Genomic DNA, 26,120 nt, shown 5'->3' with positions numbered 1-26,120 from the left:
GACGAGTATGACAGACTGTGGAAACTGCTTCAAGTTATAGGGGGAATATTGACGCAAATGTGACAAACTGATAGAGCTTGAAAAGATTATTCTCTCACCCATGGGTAAATAATGCAAGTATTGAGCTCGAATTATTATTATTACTATTATTATTATTATTATTATTATTATTATTATTATTATTATACGATTATGATTATAATAATGACTTGAAAGGCACCTATATAAGGAGGTGGTCTTGATTGTTACATTTTATCTGTGTTTACATTTTGTGTTACTGCTATTATGTTCTTACGAACTGTTACTATGTTATTATAGTAATCTGGCACCATGTGGTGACCATATGTTAGGCTGAAGCTACTGCTCAGGCAGGAGAATTCCATGTGAAATTGTTGCAATGACATTCTGTTCAATAACTTCACATGAGTCGTAAAGAAGTTTATCTTGCTATACAAATTTTTTGGGAGACAAAAGAAGAGGTTGCACTTTAGAAAATCTTGAAAAATATGTGATAATCTATTGCAATAAAAGTTGTGTGGAGGGTGTCTTAGATGGAATACTATTAGTATATTGGGAATTAAACCAGAAGTGTTATTATAATGATCTATTTTCTCTAAGTTATTACCCATTTTTTAAAATTTTGTTTAATTTTGTGTAATTTATTGAATTTTTGGTGCTTATTAAAGTGCTTATTTACAGGGTACTTTTTTTTCAGTGCCTTTTTGCGTGCCTCTTTTAAGCATTTTTATTACCTATAAATTTGCACCCTAGTGATGAGCAATTACAAAAAATGAGAAACCTTATGTGATTCCTAGTATAATTCCAGCACACCTTCTTTAAGGATTATGCAAGAAAGGAAACCACAATATATGACTTATTCGTCTATGTTGTTTCGTTAAAGACAGAAGTGATACGGGTCTGATTGTTGTAAGGTATGACCCATCTGGGCTTATTCGCTACAAAATTAGCTTTGATGAAGAGTTCCAGCTACTTCCTAGATGCTTAGATTGGTTCCACATCCAGTGTTGTTTCCTGTCCTTTAACCAGAGAGAATGAAAAATCAAGGGAACAAAGTGCAGACACCAAGAAGAACCGAAAATCATTCTGCAAGTTGACTGCCATTCATTTTATGTTTTATTGCCAAACTAAGTACCCAGACACTGCTTGGAAAATTCTGATTTCTAACAATAGATAGATCATTATAGATATGATGATCTTGCAATTATAAAAGCTAATTTTCTATTTTTGAGGAAAGGTGACGGTATATGCTGAAGATAGTTGGAAGATGTGTAGAAAATATAGTGATTAAGATAATCTCAAGCTCATGGACATTACGTAACACTGGGTAAGATTAGGTCATTATGCAAATGAAGTGGAGATAAACTATTATTGCAGGAAATAAACTGTAAAATGAAAACTTTACTGTCACATAGCCATTTGTTTCCTTGAGCAACAAAATATATATTATTGATTTAAACAATGAATTCCAACAGGTAGAACTGGATATAGGAAACATGGTAATTTCATCCTCATTCTCAGTGCCTTCATATTTTTCCTTATGGAATGAAATATACTTCAACTTTCTTTTACTTCTATTCAGTAATGCATTCTTGGTTTTCACTACTGCAGTGTTAATCTCATCCAATTTGTATTACCATATATTTCAGATCAGGTTGATTTCGTAAACCCAGCATTGTATATGTCTCGGCTCTTCCCTTAGACCCTGGAGTGTCTGGACACACTGTCATGTAAGTAGCCGAGCACATTACAACTCCCTGCACATTTTCTTAATTGCGTAACCAGGAATGGTTTCAACACAGCATTAGCACAACAGGCACTTTTTTCACCAAGATCCACTGATATTGCTAAGTGAGTCCTTAGTACTGTAGCAACTACAATGGGATGAAATAAAATGTAAAAAACCCAGGTAAAGAAAATGCTCAGATCCTTGTCTCTGACACACTCCAGTTTCTCAGTTCATTTCAATGGAATGTAATACTGACTAATTCTATTTGGTGATGGCAGGTTACCACTTCCACAAACATGCCCGGCCATCCTTTCTTGAATGGCTGTATGATCCAATTTTTCAATTCGAATATCCCCTTTAACAAATGATTCTGTAGTTTCCAGAATGAATTCTTCTTTCTCAAAGTTTTTGCCTGTTCTCCTACATCAAATGTTTCTCTCAAGGTTGCACTCTGTTGGTTCAACACATATTTTTTTGTTTGAGTGTGTTTTTCCAACAAACAGTGTTTATTAGGTGCATCTTCCACTTATAGGCAAGAAGACACTTGCAATACTTGCAGATCAATCTAGTTCCCAACAGAAGAAACCTTCTTGTATGAATTCATTTGGCCTATCGGATAAGGAAACCCAATCTTTCAGCATATATCCTCCACATGTTGTATGTACTATTATCGCACTGACCAACATTCCATAGTATCCTGCTCACAGAGAATGGGACAATGAAGGAGCCAGAGCAAGCTGTCATTGCTTGTGCATGCATTGCCATGGAAGGAGTAGGAGTCGCATGCACAACAAGTGTTTTTGCATAGTTTTAATTTTACAAAGGATTATATTTAATTCATGATTAGTTATATTAAGTGGATTGTATATTAATTTATATTTATTAGATTCGTTTTTAAGTAGACATAAAAATTGTGTTCTTTTATAAACTTAGTGAAAATTAATCTGATGTTAAAATTTGCATTTTGCGATTTGAAAATATTCTTACAACAGCCATGTACAAACCTGTATTAACAGATTTTAGATAAGAACAACATTAACTTTTCAGTTTCAATCGCTGATTGAGGGAAAAAACACCTTTAGTAATATTACCTTATTCAGTAAAACCTACTCTACATAAAAATCAAAACCTCTTAGCTTCACGTGCTATGATTTACATTGATGTATTTTATAAGGACCATTCAAAAAGAAACGACCCAGAGGCTATAAAATTTGTTTTTTTGCTAGGGGTTTTTTACGTCGCACCGACACAGATAGGTTTTATGGCGACGATGGGATAGGAAAGGCCTAGGAGTTGGAAGGAAGTGGCCATGGCCTTAATTAAGGTACAGCCCCAGCATTTGCCTGGTGTGAAAATGGGAAACCACGGAAAACCATCTTCAGGGCTGCCGATAGTGGGATTCGAACCTACTATCTCCCGGATGCAAGCTCACAGCCGCGCGCCTCTAGCGCACGGCCAACTCGCCCGGTAGGCTATAAAATGTAAACCTGTACCGTTATATCAAAGGTATTGCACAGCACTGTTGAGGAACTTGTCCCACTGCGACACAAGGCAGTGAATGGCTGTCTCGTAAAATTCCTGGGGCTGCATTGTGAACCAGTTCCGAACGTACTCCTTGACGTCGTCGTATGAGGTAAATCGTTTGTCTCTCAGAGCCTTCTTTAGCTCACTTTGGAATTTTTGGGTAGCAGCAACCCTGCATACTTCCACTGGAGACTTTGTCGATTTGACTCTGGTTTGAAGTGATGAAACGATATCTCTTCTCCAGCGATCATTCACGACAGGAACCCATTCTGTTCAATGGCATAGCGCAGCAGATGTTCAAGAGAGAGGTCCAATCGACAGGCTTCCTGTGCTGGTTGAATAATGTGAGGCACCCTGTCATATGTATGCCATCCTACACATAACCTAACTCTTGTGAAACCTTCAACTATTACGTTTAATATATTTTAATTAACTTTTATTAAATGCTAAGTACGACTATACCCTGCAAATATGATTGTACGTTTGTACAACCTCAAATATGTATTGTTAATATATAGGAATAACCTTTTACTAAATATTAAGTACGGTACGACCATATTCTGTAAATATGTAGAAAACTCTGTAATATTCATATTTTGGGTATAATCCACTATCATTCTGATACATGTTGAGGTTTCTAGAAACTTACTATAATGATTTATTATCCAGATTCATGCAGAAACATTAGGAATGTTGTCTACAACATGTCTACATGTCCATGTGTGTTTATAAACGATAATAAAATATTTCAGTTTGATCTACTCTAATTGAGAGGCCGGTCGAACAACTGTCCCTTTTGTTTTTCATTTAGAGCAGGGCCTCTCAAACGCCCAAAATCTCATGTGTGCAAATTGAGGCGCGCAGAGTTTTTGTGCACAGTGCATCGGTCCCATCTGGCTCGGACCAACGCTTCATCTCTAGGCTACTCGGCTCCGATTTGGAGCGCTACGGAGCAGTGAGGGAGAGGGAGACAGGCGTGGGGAAAGAGAGAGACATCGCTATTGCTCCAAATCGAGGAGTGGGGGTCTGCACTCTGGTCAACCAAGCAAAGTCGTTTCTTGCACCATGCACTCTGAGAGGCCCTGATTTAGATTATTGCAACTTGGTTGCAAGGATATTTCCAGAAGGCGATATTTCTAGACTGCTTGTCGAACAGTATATATCGTAAGTTATGAATTTCCTTTTGCTAGTTGCTTTACGTCGCACCGACACAGATAGGTCTTATGGCGACGATGGGACAGGGAAGGGCTAGGAGTGGGAAGGAAGCGGCCGTGGCCTTAATGAAGGTACAGCCCCAGCATTTGCCTGATGTGAAAATGGGAAACCACGGAAAACCATTTTCAGGGCTGCCGACAGTGGGGTTCGAACCTACTATCTCCCGAAAACTGGATACTGGCCGTACTTAAGCGACTGCAGCTATCGAGCGTTATGAATTTCATCATGGTCCTACTTAAGCGACTGCAGCTATCGAGCGTTATGAATTTCATCATGGTCCTTATTGACAAGTGATCACTATCAAAGGGTACAGAAGGGTCCACCTATTCAATACCATTAGCTTGTACAGTGTCCTATATAATTGGCACTAGTTTTGACCCCATATACACTGGGTCATCTTCAGCCTCGAGCCAATTGGAAAAAAACATGTGCTCACATACAACCAATAATAAAGTAACCAATCTGGTATGTCTCAATTTACAATCTAAATTTAAAACATTGATGAAGTCCGATAACACATCCAAAATTGAAATCGAATGACACATCAAAAAACTGCTGTGGTTGGTGCTGAACTATGTCGTCGCTCCTACAGCAACCAAATGTTCCTGAGTTGATCAGGGACTTGGCATTCCCCATTTGTATAGACGAGCCACTTGGTTTATAAATTATGTTTCGTACAATACTAATATGGGTAATGATGTGTTGAAGGGGGTATTGAACATCATAACCCGCCCCTCCTCATACATCCCTCCTTCAGCCCCTGCCATCATAAGCTGTGCTCCTGCTCCCTCTCAACTGTCAATCTGGTGGTGTAGTCCGTACCAAGTGCACACAATTTACGTGGAACATACAAGTGAGTCTCATATAGCTGTATATTAATCTCAATCTTCTAGATTCCCTTCTTTTCTCAATAATTTACTTCAAATATTTTCTTTTGAGATATTTACTTCAAACTAAACAAAAGATCACTACATCTGATGAAAAGGAATACTTCAAGTTATGAATGTTCCCCATCAACAAACCATTACCCATATTTGTTGGACGAGGAGGACGCAAATAGTTTTAACTTCAAAGATACCTCAGAGGAAGAAGCTAACAACCAGGTAAGCGCTATGTTCGCACAATTAACTTCTTTGATTCAGGCCCAGTCCGAAAAACTCGAAGGAAAAATAGAGGCCCAGTCTCAAGAAATAATGGACCAAATCAATTCTTTGGACAAAGATGTCAAAGAAAATATTTCAGTAATTAATGATAAAATCAGCAGCTTAGAATCAGGTACAGTTAAAGTAAAGACGATATGCATTCTAAAGAAAATAAAGTGGGGAGGGAAAAGACTGAAGAAATTGAGTGAGAATCCAAGGATTTTAAAACTAACATAGACCAGAAATTTAAGGAGTTTGAATCGAAGGTAAACAGTAAAATTTCAACCCTCGAAAAGAAAACCTGTATAGACAGTAACCAAGTTGGCATGAGTACAAGTCTCCCTTTTGGATACCTGATGACCCCAGAGTAATCAACACATTCACTGCGTATTAGCAGAGCGTGACATACCCGCCAACCTGAACAAAATATTTGTGTGGGACTCTTTAAAAGTTGTAATTATCGAAGTTTTGTATGTTGGTAGGACGAGTTCTATCGAACTCGTGGACTTATCCCACTCACGTGCCTGGTGCGCGACCCGCACGGTAGTTGAAATCGAGAAGTAATACTGGTCACTAGACGGATCACGTGCCACGCGCGTTGGTAGATTACTGTGCATTATTTACCGCAGATAGCAAAGAAATGCATAAAGTATGTTACGTACATAAATATATTCAAATTTACACTTCTCTATTACAGAATTTGACAAACAAAAATGAAACACTTTGGCTAAATGGATGGGTCTCGTAACGATGAAGAAACCACATTGTTGGCCATCTGCAAAAAAAAATTTAAAAAAAATAAAAATAAATAAATAAATAAAAAAATGATAAGCATCACGACGCAGTCAAAAATGATTACTGCACGTTATTTCAAGTTACCTACAAATATGATGCAGGAATAAAGGACAATTAAAAGTTTCGTTCTTTTACTGAACATATTGTAGTAATGGAATTTACCGTATTTATTTCAAAAGCGGAATCACTTGTAATTCTCTTGAAGTAATAATAAACAGAAAATGCAGTGTCTTGCCTCGAATTGAAGTGGGCTTGCTGCTCAAAGATCCCATTAATGAATGATCATGTATGACGACAATTCGGGAAAGGAAATACGCGGGAAACAGAATACGCATGCGCAAATATGGCTACGGATTAATCTGCTAGTAGATTGGACTTACACGATGTGCGGGATGACAATCAGAGACTTTCTTACCAGGGTGGAAACCTGTGATTCACATTTCCTAGCAACCGTCCCATGACGCGCTAGGCGTGTGCTCCGCACGTGCTTATAACGTAGCGACATGCGTCCAGCGCGTGATCCGCATTGAACGTGTTAATGACAGCCTACCGAAATTTCATGGTAGGCTTGAGGAGTGCCCTAAAACGTTTCTGAAAACATCGGAATCCCTACTTTGTAGGACAAATATACCAACAGAAATATATTTACAGACTGTCAGTCAACAACAAATGGGGTCAGCAGGGGCATTGTGGAAGAATATTGGAGGGCATAGTCTTGACTGGGAAGAATTCAAGAAAGAATTCGTCCAGAGGTTTGACTCAGAGGCTGTCCAAAAAATGTTCCTAACCAAGACACAACCCACTGGAATGAGAGCGGGAGTCTTCGTATTTCAAATACTCCATCTCTTTCAGAGAGTCCATGAGGGAAAGGACACTGACATGAGTGTCCCTTATACAACTGAACTGATACATGATAATGTGCACTCGTTTGTCAAGGTGGCACAGCCAAAAAATTTGGAGAGCTCCATCACATCGTAGCAAAACTAGATGAGGAGACAAGTTATCATGCCTCAAAGACGAAAAACTCAACTACACAGGAATCCCGGAAATGCTACAGATGTGGGCAGATTGGACATTCGAGAGACCATTACCCGGAAAACTAGACTGGAACTGTTCAAGTTGGGGCAAGGATGGTTCTGAAAGAATGAAGAAGCCCCATGCAAATTACACTTGGCTAAAAAGTAAATATATTGGTCAAATTTAAGGCAGGGATAGACTTAATCCATCCTATCTGGCCATTAATTTGACATTTAATGACAAACCTTTCGTTGCTATCCTTGACACTCAAGCTTCACACTCATTTGTGAACATGAATATAGAATGATTAACAAAACCTGTTCGTCCTCATAAGACGGCAACTGTCAAGGGGGCAGCCCCATGGCATAATTTACAAGACTGAGGGTTATACCTTTCTTCAAGCCAAATGCTCCAAGGAAGTAATACGAGGTGCGGCAATTAAATAACGAGACTGATGTGAAAAATGTGATTTATTGCAAACAAAGTTACAATGTACTTTATCCCCTTCAACATACTCCCCTCCCCTATCTATACGCCGTTGGATACGTTCCTTCCACTGTTCGAAGCAATGCTGTAGGTCATCCTTTGTCACCCTGCGCAACAACTCTGCTGTTTTTAATTTTACGTGTTCCACAGACTGAAAATGTGTTCCCTTCAATACACTTTTCACTTTTGAGAAGAGATAAAAGTCACATAGAGCAAGATCAGGCGAATACGGAGGATGTTCTAGCACAGGAATGCACTTGTCAGCTAAAAACTGCTTTACAGACAGGGCATTGTGGGCTGGAGTGTTGTCTTGGTGAAGAATCCATGAGCTGTTCTTCTATGCATCTGGTATTTTCTTCCTTACTCTTTCCCTTAGCTTGATTAGGACTTCTTTGTAGTATTGACGTTGGTCTTTCTGCACAATTTCATTGACTTTCTGGACGTTTCGTTCACTTCTGACAGTCGCAGGTCGTCCGGGACGTTCATCATCTTCAACCTCTTCCCAACCTTCAGAAAACCGTTTGTGCCACTCAAACACTCGTGCACGTGACATAGCATTGTCACCAAACACCTCCTTTAACCTGTGAAAACATTACGTGGGTGATTTCTTTAATTTCACTAGGAATTTCAGGTTAATGCGCTGCTCGAGTTTTATGTCCACCATGATCGTGGCACGACTACACAACAGCATGCGCTACAACCAAGTCTCAAAAGCAAACTAAAACAGGTAGAACGACGAAACCATGTGCGCTTGGTCAGGAAGGATCAAGGTCAACTACATTCCAATGACAACCTCCCACCATGCGACCACGGAGTAGGAGGGGCGCAGTCTCGTTATTTAATTGCCACACCTCGTAGATATACCAGCCAAAGTTGCCAAGGATTTTATACCGGATATAATAGTACGACATGATTTTCTAACCAAATATGGGGTAGTGATAGATCATACAGCAAACTAAATAGTCTTTGGTAATAAAAGTAGAATTAGGCTGGCATGGTTACAAAATAAAGCCTTTGAGTCTGAAGCTTTGGAAACCAATGTACTGACCGAACTGAAAACAGGGTTGTTGTGGTTAGAAGAGAAGAAAGATCTCCAGAAATTACTGAACAGGTTTCATGAGGTTATTACTGATAGTAATGGATTTACCATAACTGTAAAACATAAAATAATTTGTTAGGATAATGCTCCACTTAAACAAAGTCCTTATCCACTTAACCCAGATTAATGAAATTTTGTAGTAGAAAAAAGTCAAGGAAATGGAAAACCAAGGGTTGATTGAACCGGAAAAACCAAGGGTTCATCGAACCTTCAGTATCAGGATGGGCTCCTCCGATAGTACCACCTAAGAAAAAAAAACAGTGACTACTGATTTTGTGTAGACCTGCATTAAGTAAACAACAATATCAGATCTTCGAAATCTGATAAAGCAAGTGAGTGGGGCAAAGGTCTTCAGTACCCTTGATTTGAATTCGGGCTACTGGCAAATGGAAGTCGAAGAAGAGTCTCGGAGTACGACTGCTCTTTCCTCACCAAGAAGATTACATCAATTCAGAGTCATGCCCATCGGTCTCCTGCCACCTTTTTGTGCCTGATTGGCGAAGTTTTGTCCAGATACATGGGCCAATTGTGCCAATCTTATTATGGTCCGTATTGACAATTGATCACCATGATATTGAATAGGTAGACCCTTCTTACTGTACAGCAAGACATTTTTGGACCATCTGGAACACCAGGCTAGAGTCTTAGAAAGGTTAAGGATTCTCGGACTTACCTGCCAAGTGAAGAAGTGTCAGTCTGCATCAAGCTCTGTTGAGTACCTGGGTCATGTGTTGACGGATGAGGGCTTGGAGAGAAGAGCTGAGAAGAATAGGGGCATTGAGGAACAGGAAAGGCCTCGTACGAAACGCCAAGTACATCAAATTTTAGGCCTCTGTGGGTGGTACAGTAGCTTCATACCACACTTCAAGACAAAGGCTGCTCTGCTAACTGAGCTCCTCAATAAAAACATACCATTTAAATGGACCCAAAAGAAAGAGACAGCCTTCCAGGAAATAAAAAGAGCCATTTGTGATGCTCCAGGTTTAACTTGTCTGAATATGAGCCGAGAGGTCTGCTTGAGGATGGATGCGAGCGACACTGGTCTCGTAGCTGTACTATTCCACAAGAAAAGAGGAGAAGGCAAGGATATTATTGAATATGCCAGTAGGAAACTGTCTGATACCGAGAATGACTATTGTACAGCCGAGAGAGAGGCCTTAGCGGTTTGTATGCGCTGTTGGGAAATTCAGAGGATATCTGGAAGGAAGGAAATTCAGACTCTCTACAGATAACTCTCCACTTTGATGGTTGAACAGAGTTTCTGTTACTAAGTCCTAACTGATGCGATGGGCCTTGATTCTTGCTAATTTCAACTTTGAAGTTTGTCATGTTCCTCGTGTAACCAATCAAACTCCTGAGAATTTGTCGAGAAAACCTGAGGACGGACGAAAATCAACTACGGAATTACCAGAGAGATAAATTCCTGGGCCAGGTAGGAAGTATCCAGCTGACCCTGTGCTTCTTGCTATCCAGCAAGGAAATGATGAGATTGATTTAGATCTAATAAGGAAGTGGCAGACTGAGGACATGGCCTATAGTAGAACAGCGTCCTGGATCAACAAACGCAGCCCTGATTGCTGATCTGTTCCAGCTCAGTTAAGATGTGTTGCAAGAATTTCCGACTCAAAGATGGTACACTTAAGTACATTTTCCACCAGCCTGGATCCTCCCCAGTCATTGTTATTCCAAGGTCTCAGATAAAGAGTATATTAGGAAAATATCACGATAATCCTGAAGCTGGTCATCCTGGTCAAAAGGAAACCAGTTCTTTGATTCGGCAACGCTTCTTCTGGGTACACATGCATCAGGATATCAAGAAAAAGCAAGTACAAGTTTGAGAGGACGCCGACCGCATCAGCCTTGGGAGGTTCTCGCCCTTGACCTGATGGGACCTTATGCCAGGACATCTCAGGGGAAGACTGGGATCCTCTTGATGACCGATTTATTCACTAGATGGGTAGAAGCTTTCACCATCTCTGAAGCTACATCAGGACATATCGTACAACTCTTAACGATGGAAGCCTTCAGTTGGTATGAGTATCCTCGGTGTTTACTCACGGACAATGGCAGCCGGTTCACCTCGAGACAGTGGTTGCAAGCTTTGTCGGATTGGCAAAGTGAACACTGGACTACGCTGATCTACCATCTGCAGGTGAATCACACTGAATGAAGAAACCAGGAGCTAAAGAAGATGTTTCGGATCTACTTGGTTGACAGAGAACATACCAAGTGGTACCAATACCTACAAGAGTCTCTTCTGGCCATCAGACAGCGGGTTAACAGCTTCGCAGGTTTCTCACCTGCAGAACTTTTCCTTGGATGTCCCATCAACAGAACTGGCAACTGGCACTTCATCGACAGAGAGAGGAACTGGAGAATCCTGTTACATTGCATGCAAGGAAACAGCAGTAGATTCAACAGATGCACCGCCAAACTGAAGAGTATTCAAGGAGGGAAGCTGAGAATAACGATATGTCAGAGGAAAGATACTTCAAACCTGGAATGCTAGTTTTTCATTGAAACCTTCTTCTCAGTAAAAAGCTTCAAAAGTTTCAAGCAAGGATGGCTCCAACGTGGCTCAGGCCTTTCGAGGTAGATAAGAAGTTGGGAAATGGTGTGTATCTCTTGAAAACCACACCGCCGACGAAGGTCCATGCATCGGAATTGAAGGCACTACCTCGCCCCTACAAGAAGGCAGAGAGACTGAAGAGAGAGACCAACAGCCGTCACTCTGTACGGGTGCTCAGGAGAATGCAGGCTTCATGGGAGATCAACAACCACCGACGCATACCGTGCAGGATAAGAGAGGTGAAGATAAAAAGATACCTAGATATAATTTAAGGCCTAGAGTAAGGAATGCACAGGATAGATATTGAAGGTTTTAAGGAGGATAATTGTCGTTATGTATGCCACACTACATATAACCTAACTCTTGTAAAATCTTCAATTATTATGTTTAATATACTTTAAATTATCTTTTATTAAATGCTAAGTATGACTATACCCTGTAAATGTGTATTGGACGTTTGTACAAACTCAATTGTTAATATATTATAATTATCTTTTATTAAACGTTTAAGTTCGACCATGTTCTGTAAATATGCATTGTACATTTGTAAAACCTCAAAATCTGTGTAGTAGAAAACTGTAGAAAACTCTGTAATATTCATATTTTTGGTATAATCCACTATCATTCTTATACATATGGAGGTTTCTGGAAACTTACTGTACAGATTTACTATCCAGATTCATGTAGAAACATTAGGAATGTTGTAGACATCTCCATGTGTGTTTATAAACGGTATTCGAACATTCACTTTTGATCTACTCCAATCGAGAGGGCAGTCAATCGATTTTATCTTGTAATAACAATAATGTTATTTGCTTTACGTCCCATCAACTAGTTTTACGGTTTTCGGAGACTCCAAGGTGCCGGAATTTAGTCCCGCACAAGTTCTTTTACGTACCAGTAAATCTACCAACACGAGGCTGACTTATTTGAGCACCTTCAAATACCACCGTACTGAGCCAGGATTGAACCTGCCAAGTTGGGGTCAGAAGGCCAGCGCCTCAACCATCTGATCCACTCAGCCCGGTGATTGTATCTTGTGTGTTCTATTTAGAGTTTTGTACATTGGTTGCAAGAACATTTCCAGAAATTGATATTTCTAGACTGTTTATCGAACAGTATATATATCGAACTGACAAGCCGACAGTCAGTCAGTGTTGGACTCGGAGTCACAGTTGGGCTCCATGGGGGAGTCAGTTGGACTCCATGGTGAATTCAGTCAGTCATTCAGTGAGACAGTGACAGAGAGGAACAGTGCAGTACGAAGAGAATGTAGAGTGTGGTTTAGAGTGAGTTGATTCTTGCCTTGTGATGGCAAAGTGAATAGCCAGTGTGAGAACTTGCTCATATATGTAGTTGACAGAATCAATAGTAAATTGCTTCAGTGTATTTCCCTTAATAGTGTGATGTTATGTGTAATTGTATATAACTGTGTGTTGTTTAGGAATAGATGTAGCGACAATAAAGTAGTTTTATGCAAGGAAATGAATGCATCTCGTGTGATATTTATTTACACCAAAATATTATCGCATCGAGAACAAAAGCCCACTGGGCGTGCTTTTAGCAAAATTTCCATCTTTCTTTAATGATGGCGTGAACGTTTCCGAAGATCACTCCATCCTCTGCGGTACTGGCCGCTACTGTAACTAGATGGTCTTGCATTCCAGACCGTGTATCATCGGCCAATGGTATCCGTCCTTCCCTGAATTGCTTGTGACATGCTTTGACCCTTGGAACGGACATGCAGCGTTCTCCATACATTTGTGCTGTTCTTCACTGAACTTTCGTTCCCCTCATGGCTTCTGCCATCAGGAATGTTCTACACCCATTCGCTCTTCTTTTGAAGCCACCATTTCATTGTTGTCAGTACAACTGGCTGCAGTGGACGATCTATGCATGCGTGTGCTCTCTCTGTCGTCATGTGGTGTACACCCATGTCCCTCTAGGGGGCAAGTTTAGGATTTTGGCACTCATATAGGGACTACACCTTCTTCCGCAGGCAACTGCATCACGATACTTTCTGCGGTTTTCATTTTATAGCCTCTGGCTCATTTCTTCATGAATGGCCCTCATATAATGAATGAAAATGATAACCTACAACCTGTTTTCCAGTCATTGACTGGGTCAGGGTTGTAATGAATGAAGCAGATATAGGCTGTTAGTATGATGGGCTCGCCACTCCCAAACTGATTTATTAATGAATGATAGATGCTATGAAATGAGAATGGAGAGTGTTGCTGGAATGAAAGATGACAGGGAAAACCGGAGTACCCGGAGAAAAACCTGCCCCGCCTCCGCTTTGTCCAGCACAAATCTCACATGAAGTGACCGGGATTTGAACCACGGTATCCAGAGGTGAGAGGCCGACGCGCTGCCGTCTGAGCCACGGAGGCTCCATATAATGAGTATTAATTTTAATTTACTTCCCAATAAGGAGACTACCTCAATCTCTTCTTAATTCAGACAAGGTCTTCTTCTTCTTCCTGAAACATTTCTGCTTATGCAGGCTGTTCATCATGCAAGGTACTGTGGATATTTCATGATTCTTTCTATTGTAAACACACTCTGGAGATTCACCTTTTACTTCACATCATTTACATTAACAATAATAACAGGGAATATACAATTTCTCTTAGAGCTCCTTTCAGTGCATGCATTCCCTTCAAAATATCACACAAACAAAATGCAATCATTCTGGTGACTAACTGAATACAAAATTTTAGGCCAAAAACAAGCATCTCATGTTTTGAAGGAATACAGAAACCTTATTATGGCTTCTTCATATGAGATCTTCAGGGAGAGGCAGCAGAAAAAAGTTACCGCACTCAACACGGGACATTGGGGGACTTTAGTAGATTCAACAGCAATCTGTGGCAGAATAGGCAAGTATTCAGTTTCATACTGATAGGCTTAAATTATTACAGTGGAACCTCGATTATACACCTCTCGACTAGGTGGTCATCGGATTATCCAACGGTCTTTCCATTTAAAAGATAATAAAAAATTCCTGGTAAAAATTTTGTGTTTCTGCAAGAATATAACAATGCATTGCATTTCTCATAAAAGTAAGATACAAAGCATCTAAGAAGAGACCCTCTGCGAGACTACCATTGACATTCACAACACACAGTATTCTCATACGTCAACAATGGGAACCTTACTGGCTTTTGTTGAGATCAGCCAACTAAATGTCATCAGCCACCCACAATAGTTTTAAAACATGGGCTTTTTTTTAACACTATTGCTTCAGATCTCATTGACACAGATAGGTCTTACGGTGACGATGGGATATGAGTGGGATAGAAGCGACCATGACCTTAACCCTCTACTGCATACTGTTGCCTTTTGGCAACAAATAACTTTTCACCTGTATAAATAGATAAATATTGTAGACAGAGGTAGTTTTACGGCACACCTTCAACTGTACAATCAATTAAACACATATCCCAGTGATGCCTTGTTTTTTTTTACATAACAAAAGTCAAAACAGCCCTACAACCAAAGGTACTCCTTCCACCCCGTCAACATCCACGCGAACCAACCACCGTTTATTTTACGTGGGCCCTCCCCATCACATTACCACAGGCTTCAGGAGTACCTCTGGCTCAACCTCAAAGACATTACCGACCTACGGTTCTGCAAGTTGTACTTGCGCCTTGCAGTACGTACCCATGGCCAGTAGGTAGTAATGTTCGGTCTTTGAATGTTAAAAGCTTAGCGTAAAATCGTGAAAAATTGTATATATATTCAACTATGGCAATCCACATCACATTTGTGTTTCTGCAAGAATATAACAATGCATTGCATTTCTCATAAAAGTAAGATACAAAGCATCTAAGAAGAGACCCTCTGCGAGACTACCGTTGACATTCACAACACACAGTATTCTCATACGTCAACAATGGGAACCTTACTGGCTTTTGTTGAGATCAGCCAACTGAACGTCATCAGCCACCCACAATAGTTTTAAAACGTGGGCTTTTTTTAAACAATATTGCTTCAGATCTCATTGACACAGATAGGTCTTACGGTGACGATGGGATATGAGTGGGGTAGAAGCGACCATGACCACAGGCTTCAGGAGTACCTCTGGCTCAACCTCAAAGACATTACCGACCTACGGTTCTGCAAGTTGTACTTGCGCCTTGCAGTACGTACCCATGGCCAGTAGGTAGTAATGTTCGGTCTTTGAATGTTAAAAGCTTAGCGTAAAATCGTGAAAAATTGTATATATATTCAACTATGGCAATCCACATCACATATGAGTGTTAAGCTATTAGCCCCTGTTAAGAATTGCTGGTACATCTAATACACTGAACGTATGTTGAACATTAAAGCTTGAAATTTTCTTCACCAAACGAGAACGAAAAATAATTCATGCAGTAGAGGGTTAAATAAGGTACAACCCCAGCATTTGCCTGGTGTGTAAACTGGAATCCATCTTCAGGGCTGCCGACAGTGAGGATCAAATGCACTATCTCCCAAACGCAAGCTTACAGCTACTTGACCCAAACCATGTGGCCATTTGCTGGGTTTTAAAAGGTCAATCACAAGTTTGCATATTGTCAAACGGTTCTGCAAGTTGTACTTGCGCCTTGCAGTACGTACCCATGGCCAGTAGGTAGTAATGTTCGGTCTTTGAATGTTAAAAGCTTAGCGTAAAATCGTGAAAAATTGTATATATATTCAACTATGGCAATCCACATCACATATGAGTGTTAAGCTATTAGCCCCTGTTAAGAATTGCTGGTACATCTAATACAATGAACGTATGTTGAACATTAAAGCTTGAAATTTTCTTCACCAAACGAAAACGACAAATAATTCATGCAGTAGAGGGTTAAATAAGGTACAACCCCAGCATTTGCCTGGTGTGTAAACTGGAAACCATCTTCAGGGCTGCCGACAGTGGGGTTCAAACGCACTATCTCCCAAACGCAAGTTTACAGCTACTTGACCCAAACCATGTGGCCATTTGCTGGGTTTTAAAAGGTCAATCACAAGTTTGCATATTGTCAACTATAGTCAGTCAGGTTCAGACGTCACTTTGAGAAAAAAACTTTCTCTGCAACAAACTGTTCAGAACAAGTAATAACGGAAATATTTAAAGTGTCCATTGAAAGAATTTTTTTTTTTTTGTTAGGGGCTTTACGTCGCACGACACAGATAGGTCTTATGGCGACGATGGGATAGGAAAGGCCTAGGAGTTGGAAGGAAGCGGCCGTGGCCTTAATTAAGGTACAGCCCCAGCATTTGCCTGGTGTGAAAATGGGAAACCACGGAAAACCATCTTCAGTAGGGATTCGAACCTACTATCTCCCAGATGCAAGCTCACAGCTGCGCGCCTCTACGCGCACGGCCAACTCGCCCGGTCATTGAAAGAAAAACTGGAATTATTGAACGTTTCAAAAACGGCAAACTGATGGGCGTTGTCCAGTTTAGGGAGCAATATTTTCACCATTGGAAAATATTTCACTCCTCAGAATTAGAAAGTTCAGATGAAAGTTACAGATTTCTTCAAAAGAATATAAAAAAAAAAACAATAAGAAAAATAAAATGGATTACCCAACTTTTCTCACTATCTGTTCCTCCCCTCCAGTTCATTTTGAAAAATAATAATGGAGATTCTATTGTAAAGAGTTAATAAATGAAGTTGAAAACTAATGTAGATCTTACCTTTAATTCTGAACAGCTAATTTGATTATGTCCATCATACCTGCTACAAATGGTACATTGGCGCAGAACAGCGTAGCATTTTCGGTTCACATATTGCCAATCTTTGTGAAATACCACACTCTTGCGCCAGTCAGTGTGAAAATTTCCTTGGGCTGATATCCATTCTTGCCTGAATATCTGCAAATTTCTCATCACTCGATAATCTCTTGTGTAGTTCTTTCTCTCTTCTTGTTTAAAACAGACCCTGTTCCTTTTCATTTCCTGAACAACGTGGTTATGCATTGCCTCAAAGGCACTGCAGTGCCATGGAAACGACAAATAAATTTGCAGATAGTTCTGTCATACAATTTCTTCTTCAGGAGAAATGTCTTAATTAGAAATATAAATCAACATCAACATATTGATAGCCAATACAAATAACGTTCAATTATAAGTGTAGGAATGCAACACTGACAACGTATGCTCAACAAGAACTCCACTCATACACCAAACAATCATTATGTATGCCTACTGCTAACCACGCTTACTACACCGCCTAACCACACAAACATACTATCCCTGCCATTCGTGATCAAAGCAAGCATTTCCTGTCCACCTGTGCAGCAGCACCGTCTAAGTGCCAGTAACATCTTGCTGCCTCTCGCTGCATAATAAGTTATCAACTGGTGCCCAACGGACTTTCGAAATATAGAAACAGAAGTCTATATTTCTGCATGCACATGACGACTTTCAACAATGGAACATTTAAAATACTCATGCAATAAAATATACCAAAATTACCACTTAACACTATGTTCATACTTCAGGAAACATTGTCAAACGATACAAATTTTATTACCTGAGGACACTGCATCAACAATATTATCCAGCCCGTGACTGCTAGATATTTGGCCATCAGTGCAAAGCAGCTGGTGTTCCACATTATTTCGATCCTCAACACTGGAGTTCTGATCAATAGTTCCTTGCATATTAACTTTCACTTTCTTTTCATGTAGCTTTTCAGCTTCAATAATTTCTCCTAGAAGAACGCAAATGGCCTGGAATGCCCAAGGACCACCTCGAGCAACTTTGCTATAGTCATTCCAAACGGCCAGTCTCACCATGTGAAGCAGTTGCTGCTCTGTCATTAACTGGCTTAATGTTATTGCAGGACAAGTGTTAGCAACTATATTTGCTAAAACCTTGCATGCCAAAAGCAGCACATCAATACTGCTTGTGAAGTCCATTTTTAATATGAACTCTATCAACCCCTTTGCTACTGGAAGAACATAACTTTGCGACAAGAAACATCTCAAATCAGTCTCCACAACAGAGTCACCTGGCACCCTATAGTTACGTTGTCGTGCTCTGAAGAAATGTTTGGCTTCTCTCCTCCTATTTCTTCTTAGCTGAAAAATAGGAAAAAGCAAATTTTAATATGTATTAACACTATGCAAAGTAGTTCAACCAAAATGTAACGATGATCTTTGAATGTTTATAATAAATATTACTCTTGAAAACCATGAAAACATTTGGTAAAATAAAAAAAAAGTTCTTGGATAACCTTAATTTAAATAAAATGTTTTAAGGCAACTTAGTTGCAGCAGAACCAACAAAATAAATTATGAATAAATAAAAGTCCCATCACACAGACAGATAGTCCTTTCAGATTCGTGAAAACAAATTAGTAGGGTGACAATACAGCTGGCAACAAATAATGCAAATAACAATCATCCATGTGCATCCAGATTACATATGACAGTGCACTCTGGTTTTACAATTGGAAAATGCTGCAAGAAATAAAACAACTCTGCAAAAAATTATTACCGCCCTTTCCAACGCAAAATAAAACTCTTTTCTTTTACTTTCTTTCTTTTCCCAATTGGCCATACGTCACACCAACACAGATGGGTCTTATGGCGACGATGGGATAGGAAAAGCCTAGGAGTGGGAAGGAAGTGGCTGTGGCCTTAATTAAGGTACATCCCCAGCATCTGCCTGGTGTGAAAATGGGAAACTACAGAAAATCATATAGCAATTGAGGCTTTCACAGCCAGCACTACAAACCATGTCAGTGCTTGCCGGGCTTGTAGACCGTGGTCCAGGAGCATGCGATGGTCCCGACTTTTCACCGAAGACTACGTTCGGCCTTTTACAGTACATACCTGCAAAAAGCCATGGGAGGTCTTGGGATGGCCCATTACTGTTTTGCTTCTAATATAAGATTGGGAATTTTAAGGTTTCATGTTAAAAGTAAAAAACCGCAGTTGTTTTATTTGCGTACGTTACATGTAAATGGTTTGTATCATTTCCAACTCATACTGACAGGTGGAGCATGCTTTTCAGATGAGCCCAAGGTCTCAAATAACTGTAATTTCTGAAGTTTTGATTTTTTTCTTTTTCAATTTGATTGGATTAGTGATGGACAGAATTTCATATACCGGTAATGCATATGAGAACTTCTGAGAATTGATAACTACCTTCGAAACCATGTTCTCGAGTTCAAAACAAACTTCAAAAGTCGATGTAGGCCTAATTTGCGCGGTTCAAAATTTCCAGAAACTGACTATGAACTAGAGACCAAATTACAATGGAAGATTAAGGAATTGAGGGATTTCACCATCATGCTGGGCACTTTTGTATCCAATGTGCTTTATTTTATTAGATGAGAGATTTAAAAGCTACTTGTGGTCGATTGTCATTTGGCTTGGCATTATTAGATTTTTCAAAGAGTTTGGCTAATCAAAGTTGCTGAACTGAAAGAAGTTTTCACGGGAAACTGACGAAGTTTCCCCTGTAAAACTGAACATAAAGTATAGAGATTTTGAACTTGCGTACCGGTAATTAATGTTTGATGCCGGTTTCATGGTCTAAATTGCCTGTCTCTCATCCGGAGAGCCCAGGGTTTCATTCCCAGCCAGGTCGGGCATTTTTACCTGGATATAAGGGCTGGTTCCAGGTCCAATCAGCCTGAGTGATTAGCTTTAATTGAGGAGCTATCTAATGGTGAGATGGTGACCTCCGTCTAGAGAGCCAGGAATAACGGCCGAGAATATTCATCACACTGACCATGCGTCACCTTGTAATCTGCAGGCCTTCGGGCTGAGCAGCGGTTGTTTGGCACACAAAGGCCCACTGGGACTGTAGTTTGGTTTGGTTTAGGAGTGTTGTAAGCTTATAATTATATGAATTTCATTTTTGTGATGTTTAGCCAAATTGTTGATGGCTTTCATTCATTCTGAGATTTTCCATTTTCCCATGCTGTACTTTTTATTTAAATGGTCCCTCTAAAAACAGAGAATCGAAGTTCCACTGTAGCACTAATTCTGTTTAAGCACACAGCTTCACTCAAACTTTCCATCCCTAAATTCATTCAATTGGAAAACAAAACAACATTGCTGCACTTCTAGATTCAAAATATACAGTATGTTCTCTAAAGTTTTTAGGAATTTCTTCTGAAATATAAAATTATTTACCGGTTGTGCTACATTGTCTTTTGCCTCTTCCAGTTTCTCATTCAACATTCGTTCCTTTAAATGGTGACGTATATTCTTTTTAGCATTCTGAATAACAGCAGCAAGCTTCTGGATAGCGATTTCTCCATGCATGAAATCCCATCTGCTGGAAGACACTGCATAAAAAGCAGAGAAAATTAAATTAATGCCCTCTGTATTATGTAATTGTTTGCCATACTAAGAAAGTACAAAATTGCAACTTACCATCATTATAGTCAACTCTCATAGGTACCTCCTCCATACAGGTCCAAAACCCAGTATTTCCGTTCAAATCCAGACATACTGACAGGAAAAGAAGAACCCATTCAATTTGGTTGGTATCAATTTTGACTTTGAAGATGTTCATATCACGACCTGATATTGGGGAAATAAGCTCTTTCAACAGCAGAAGTATGCTGTTTATTAGAACCCTAAAAGAAGCCCCACTTCGTAAAGCCTTTCTGCCCATGTAGGTGAGCAAAGTGAATACTCTGAAAAGAAAAAAATTTACAAAATACAAAACATACACAAAAGTATAAAAAATATTAATTTAGATTGATAATAAAACAAAAGAGTAGCGGCGACTCAGTGAATGATTTTCATATAATAATAATAATAATAATAATAATAATAATAATAATAATAATAATAATAATAATAATAATAATAATAATAATAATAACAGCAACATTGTGAATGTAACAACCCTTCAAGTGTTCTGATATTCAAGAGATTCTAGAATTTAGAACTGGAAATTTGACAGTGAAGAATACATTTTTGCAATGTTAAAATGTTGACACGATGTGTAAACACACTTAAGTGTCAACTGCTTGTGCTGGAGTCACCTTCACCACAGAAATCAAATGCTTCAACTGATACCAATATGCATCTCTATTTGTATGAAGTAACTTGTATGTTAAACCTGGGTCTGACACAACCAAGCCATAATATTGATAATGGATCAGGGTGGGTAGAGCCAAGAAATTTACTCCATAGTATCAATCGTTATCGCACATGAGACACCTGCGTAGCAAGAATGCCAGGTGTAACAATGGCAATACCGAAACAGCCAGCATTGACAATCAACGAGTTGGAAAATTGCTTTAACAATTTACAAAAAGACAGGTTGCATGCCACCTACCATAGCACGTGGAGGGTCTCAATACCACAACAGTCTAGATAGTAACAACAAGGTAACATGGCAGCATGTTACACAGCAATAAATACTAAAATGATTTTATAATTCTTTTAGATTTGTCTTGAAAGAAGTGCCACAATGGGAAAATTCCTCCTCTGATAGATATATAACTTCCTACTGTGTACTGAAACCTTACAGATCGCTGATATGAATGTTGTACAATGCATTACAAACACATAACAAGATATTATACAACTTACAGGAGTTATTACAAGAAGTATACGAATGATAGATTTGTTAATAACAATAATAATTGATGCAAGTATGATAAACATATATAACTTGAAAACAATATTCTCTCACCCATAGGAAATTAATGCAAGTATCGAGCTTGAATTATTCTTATTATTTTACGAATATTATTATTTTTAATATAGTTATGAAGTGTTTCATCCAGTTAGTATTTGTTTTATTATTACGATACGATCGTATTTTTTGTGAGGTTATGTCATGAAACATGTGCGGTACATACATATTTATATGAGTTCAGTTAATGTAAATACCTCTAAATTAATATTATATCATTTATTCTTACCTGCTTATATAATTTGTAATCCACTATGGTATTTTGAAACACACTGTAACTTCCAGAAAGGCACTAGATGATGGTAGAATATTGTGTACATTATAATCTATGTATTAGGCACTCTAGAACTTGAGAAGGTATTTTCTGTAATGTAGCTTTCTAGAAACCTGCCCAGACACGTATATAAGGAGACGGCCTTGATGGTAATGAGGAGTTATGCTTCAGTAGAATTACGGTGTACCAAGAATATACTTGTAAACTCGTGTTGACATGCAGTGGTTGGCATCTCCATGTTGAAGCGATCGGCAGTTGTTTGTTTGTTATACTGTGATTGAGGTTATGTGTTTGTTAATTTGTAAATAGATATGAAAAAAAAAAAAACTGTACCAACTGACAGCATTTCGTGTCCGTCTTTGTGGATACGTTATAATATTATTGTTCTTATGTCCCATTAACTACTATATTACGCTTTTCAGAGATGACGAGCTGCCAGAAGTTTGGCCCGTGGAGTTCTTTTATGCGTCAGTAAATCTACCAACACGAGACTGGCGTATTTGAGCACAATCAAATATCACCGGACTGAGCCAGGATCGAACCTGGCAAGTTGTGCTCAGAAGGCCAGATCCTCAACCCTCCGAGCCTCTCAGCCTGGAATTAGATTTGTTCTAACGACACAAGTGTTATGGTGTAATCATGCCACGGAAATGAGTTAAGCAAGGACAATTAATTTTCCCAAATTAATTCAATAAGTTTCAAAAAATGTTGATGCATACATCTCAGTGATGCAATAATTAATTATATCCAAAAATGATGCCAACCAATTACAAGCCCCATTTACCACTTAAGTCTGTGAAAAAAAGACAACCTAATTAAAGAGTTTGAAATATAAATAATCTGAGAATTTACCATAGAACTATATAATTAATATTCAATTATTTTGTCAATCAGGGTCTGAATAGCATTTTCATAGAATATTCATCCTCAATTTTCAATATTTTATGCCCTTGTGAGGGGTATCATGTGTATATGACAAATAGCATTTCTAACAATCCATGACAGAAAATATCACGAACTAACTTATCTGAAACGGGCATTATGAACGAATCTTATCTTCCTTTATATAGGACACTTAGATAAACAAAAGTAAAATTTTATTTTAGTAGTCTGTGGAAAATAAAGACCTTGCTTTTCCATGACTTACTGACGTTCAAGTTAGAGCAATAAATTCTTACAGTACTTATTGGCTAATATTTTCAACTGGTATAAGCAACTTGAATTACACATGCTTAGATCATAGAGTTGTGATAATGCTGGGGAAATGGGAAAATTAAAGTAGATAAGAGATAGTAAAATAAAAGGGTGTAAATTGAAACATAAGAATGAACAGATAGAATTTCTGGAGAGACTGAAACAACAAATTCCAGTTACTGAAGCAGGAAATGTGGAAGATGAACTGTTCATGTACACACAAAGATGCACACAGCATGCTGTCAGTTGTGTATGCTATTATATTCACAAATTATATTTACATCTTCTACACACATGCACTAATAAGCTGCCATCATAACAAAACACTACATGAAGATTCAGAAGAAGACTGCAAGAGATACATTTCATCTACCAACCCAACAAAACTAATTCACATACTTAACTTCAAACACTCGGTTAACACGACTTCCACACAAGTCCATTGAAACAATTTCACTCTACCATCAAGACTGCCTATTTATACACGATGCATGGCCAGGCTTCTAGAATAATATGACAACATATTTTCTCGTAAATTCGAGAATTTCCAATAGCCTAGTTACAATGTAAAGGATTTTCTATAACTATCTAGTGCCAAGGATGCGTTATTCTGATTACAGTGTTTTGCACAATGTCACATTGGATTATACATCATATACTGCATAAATGTAATAATAAAGTACATATTATTAATTATGTGTTCTTACATTAAATAAACTCATATTAATATACATAAAGCAGATGTTTCATGACTTAAACTTACGTATAATATGATCGTGATTATACCAAAAAGTCCAAACATAACTACCTAAATAATAATAATAATAATAATAATAATAATAATAATAATAATAATAATAATAATAATAATAATAATAATAATATTTGCATTATTTAACCATGGGTTAAAGAATATTGTTTCCAAGTTATATTAGCCTATTACACTTCCGTCAATACCCCCTCCCCCCCCAACACTTGAAACAATTTGAACAGTCTACCATACTCGTCGACTTTGCCTTGGTCGTAGATTGTATCTTCTTTCTTCCTTGATGACGCTGGATGTGCTCTCCTCGTCTTAACTGAATCGTGCCATGCCGGGTGTCGATGTTGCCTCACAGCCACCCTTTTCCTCAATGATAGTCGATGCCTTCTCCTCATGACCAGATTTTGCTGTGTCATTAGTAGCATCTTGGTCATTCGTAAGTTGACCCCATGGCCCAGCTGCTTATCCACCTCAACGGGACCAATCCAATTCGCTGCGAAACCTGCGTGAAATCCTCCAATCTTATTACCGACTGGGTGGTTATGTTGCAGTACTTGTTGGCCTGGTAGGAAGATCTGGGTGATTTCGACATCTTGAGCCTTAGCTTAGGTAAGGGATCTCTTCTCGGCCAAAGCTTGCTTCTCCTTGATGTCCTGCTGCTGTTTATGCTGCCACTCTGCTAGGGAAATAGCTGCATCATCTTGATAAGAAGTGGGTGGTGGATGAATATCCCAATCCCCGGTGCCGTACAGCTGTCGACCAAGGAACAGCTCCACTGGAGAATAGCCAGTGACATAGTCGATGCGTCGTCACAGGGCAAAGAGTGACTGCGGTATCTGACGATTCCACAGTCAAAGTTCTTTGTCTATTAGGTGGACCCATAGCATCCTTTTCTGATCCTGGTTCCGTCCTTCCATTGGATTGCACCTTCGGTTGTAGATAGGGGTGGTCCAGTGCTCCACACCACATTCAGTGATCATTTGCTGCCAGACTCCCGTTGTCTAACAGAATGCACCATGGATAACCGTAGCGGCTGAATACCTCAGCTTGTAGAAGGCTGGCGATGGGTCCCATCATGGCTTCTGGTACCAGAAAGGTCTCAATCTATCTTGTGAAGAGGTCAGTGATTACTAGAGACCTGTTTTACCCCATGGTGTTGTAAGGTAATGATCCATCAAGTCCAGGACTATGACCTTCCAAGGACGTTGCGGCCGTCTTCCTTGCTAACTGGAATCTGCCTTCCTGTTGCTCGCCTTGGTGTAGGCGCAGATATAGCACCCCCTCCACATAGTCCAGGATGTCTTCCCACATGTTGACCTAGAAGAATCTTCGTCGGATAGACTGATATTTCTCTGCACCTCCTGGGAGCCCGGCTTCAGTGCTGTCGTGGAACTTCTCGAGGATGTCCATCGTGTGCTGTCTAGGGATTACCACTACAGTAGGCATGTCGGAGAGGTGCGATCTGTACAGTAAGTGTCCTCCGTCAACCCGGAAGTTCTGGTACAACATCCTGAATTACCTTGGGACGAGTCGACTATCGGTGTTCTGTCTCCTATTCCACTGCGTCATGATCCTACAGGGTTTATCTAGTTCTTGCCATTCCAGATCAAGTTCCTTCTTAATGATCATAAGGACAGGTTCA

General features: G+C 39.3%; 1 protein-coding gene across 1 annotated transcript in view; it reads right to left on the bottom strand.

Moving 5' to 3' along the window:
- Positions 1-26,120, bottom strand: part of Bruce (BIR repeat containing ubiquitin-conjugating enzyme) — a 1,406,664-nt gene that overhangs the window by 827,265 nt on the left and 553,279 nt on the right. Inside the window, exons 29-31 of the mRNA XM_068225988.1 lie at positions 20,997-21,234; positions 20,726-20,914; positions 18,109-18,658 (exon numbers count right to left, since the gene is read on the bottom strand). Of these exons, the coding sequence (XP_068082089.1) occupies positions 18,109-18,658; positions 20,726-20,914; positions 20,997-21,234 (977 nt within the window). The remainder of the gene's footprint in view (positions 1-18,108; positions 18,659-20,725; positions 20,915-20,996; positions 21,235-26,120) is intronic.

Source organism: Anabrus simplex, chromosome 2, assembly GCF_040414725.1.
Source record: "Anabrus simplex isolate iqAnaSimp1 chromosome 2, ASM4041472v1, whole genome shotgun sequence".
NCBI classification, from domain to species: Eukaryota; Metazoa; Arthropoda; class Insecta; order Orthoptera; family Tettigoniidae; genus Anabrus; species Anabrus simplex.
Note: the sequence above shows the minus strand (reverse complement) of the source record. Positions and strands in the feature narration are given on the sequence as shown.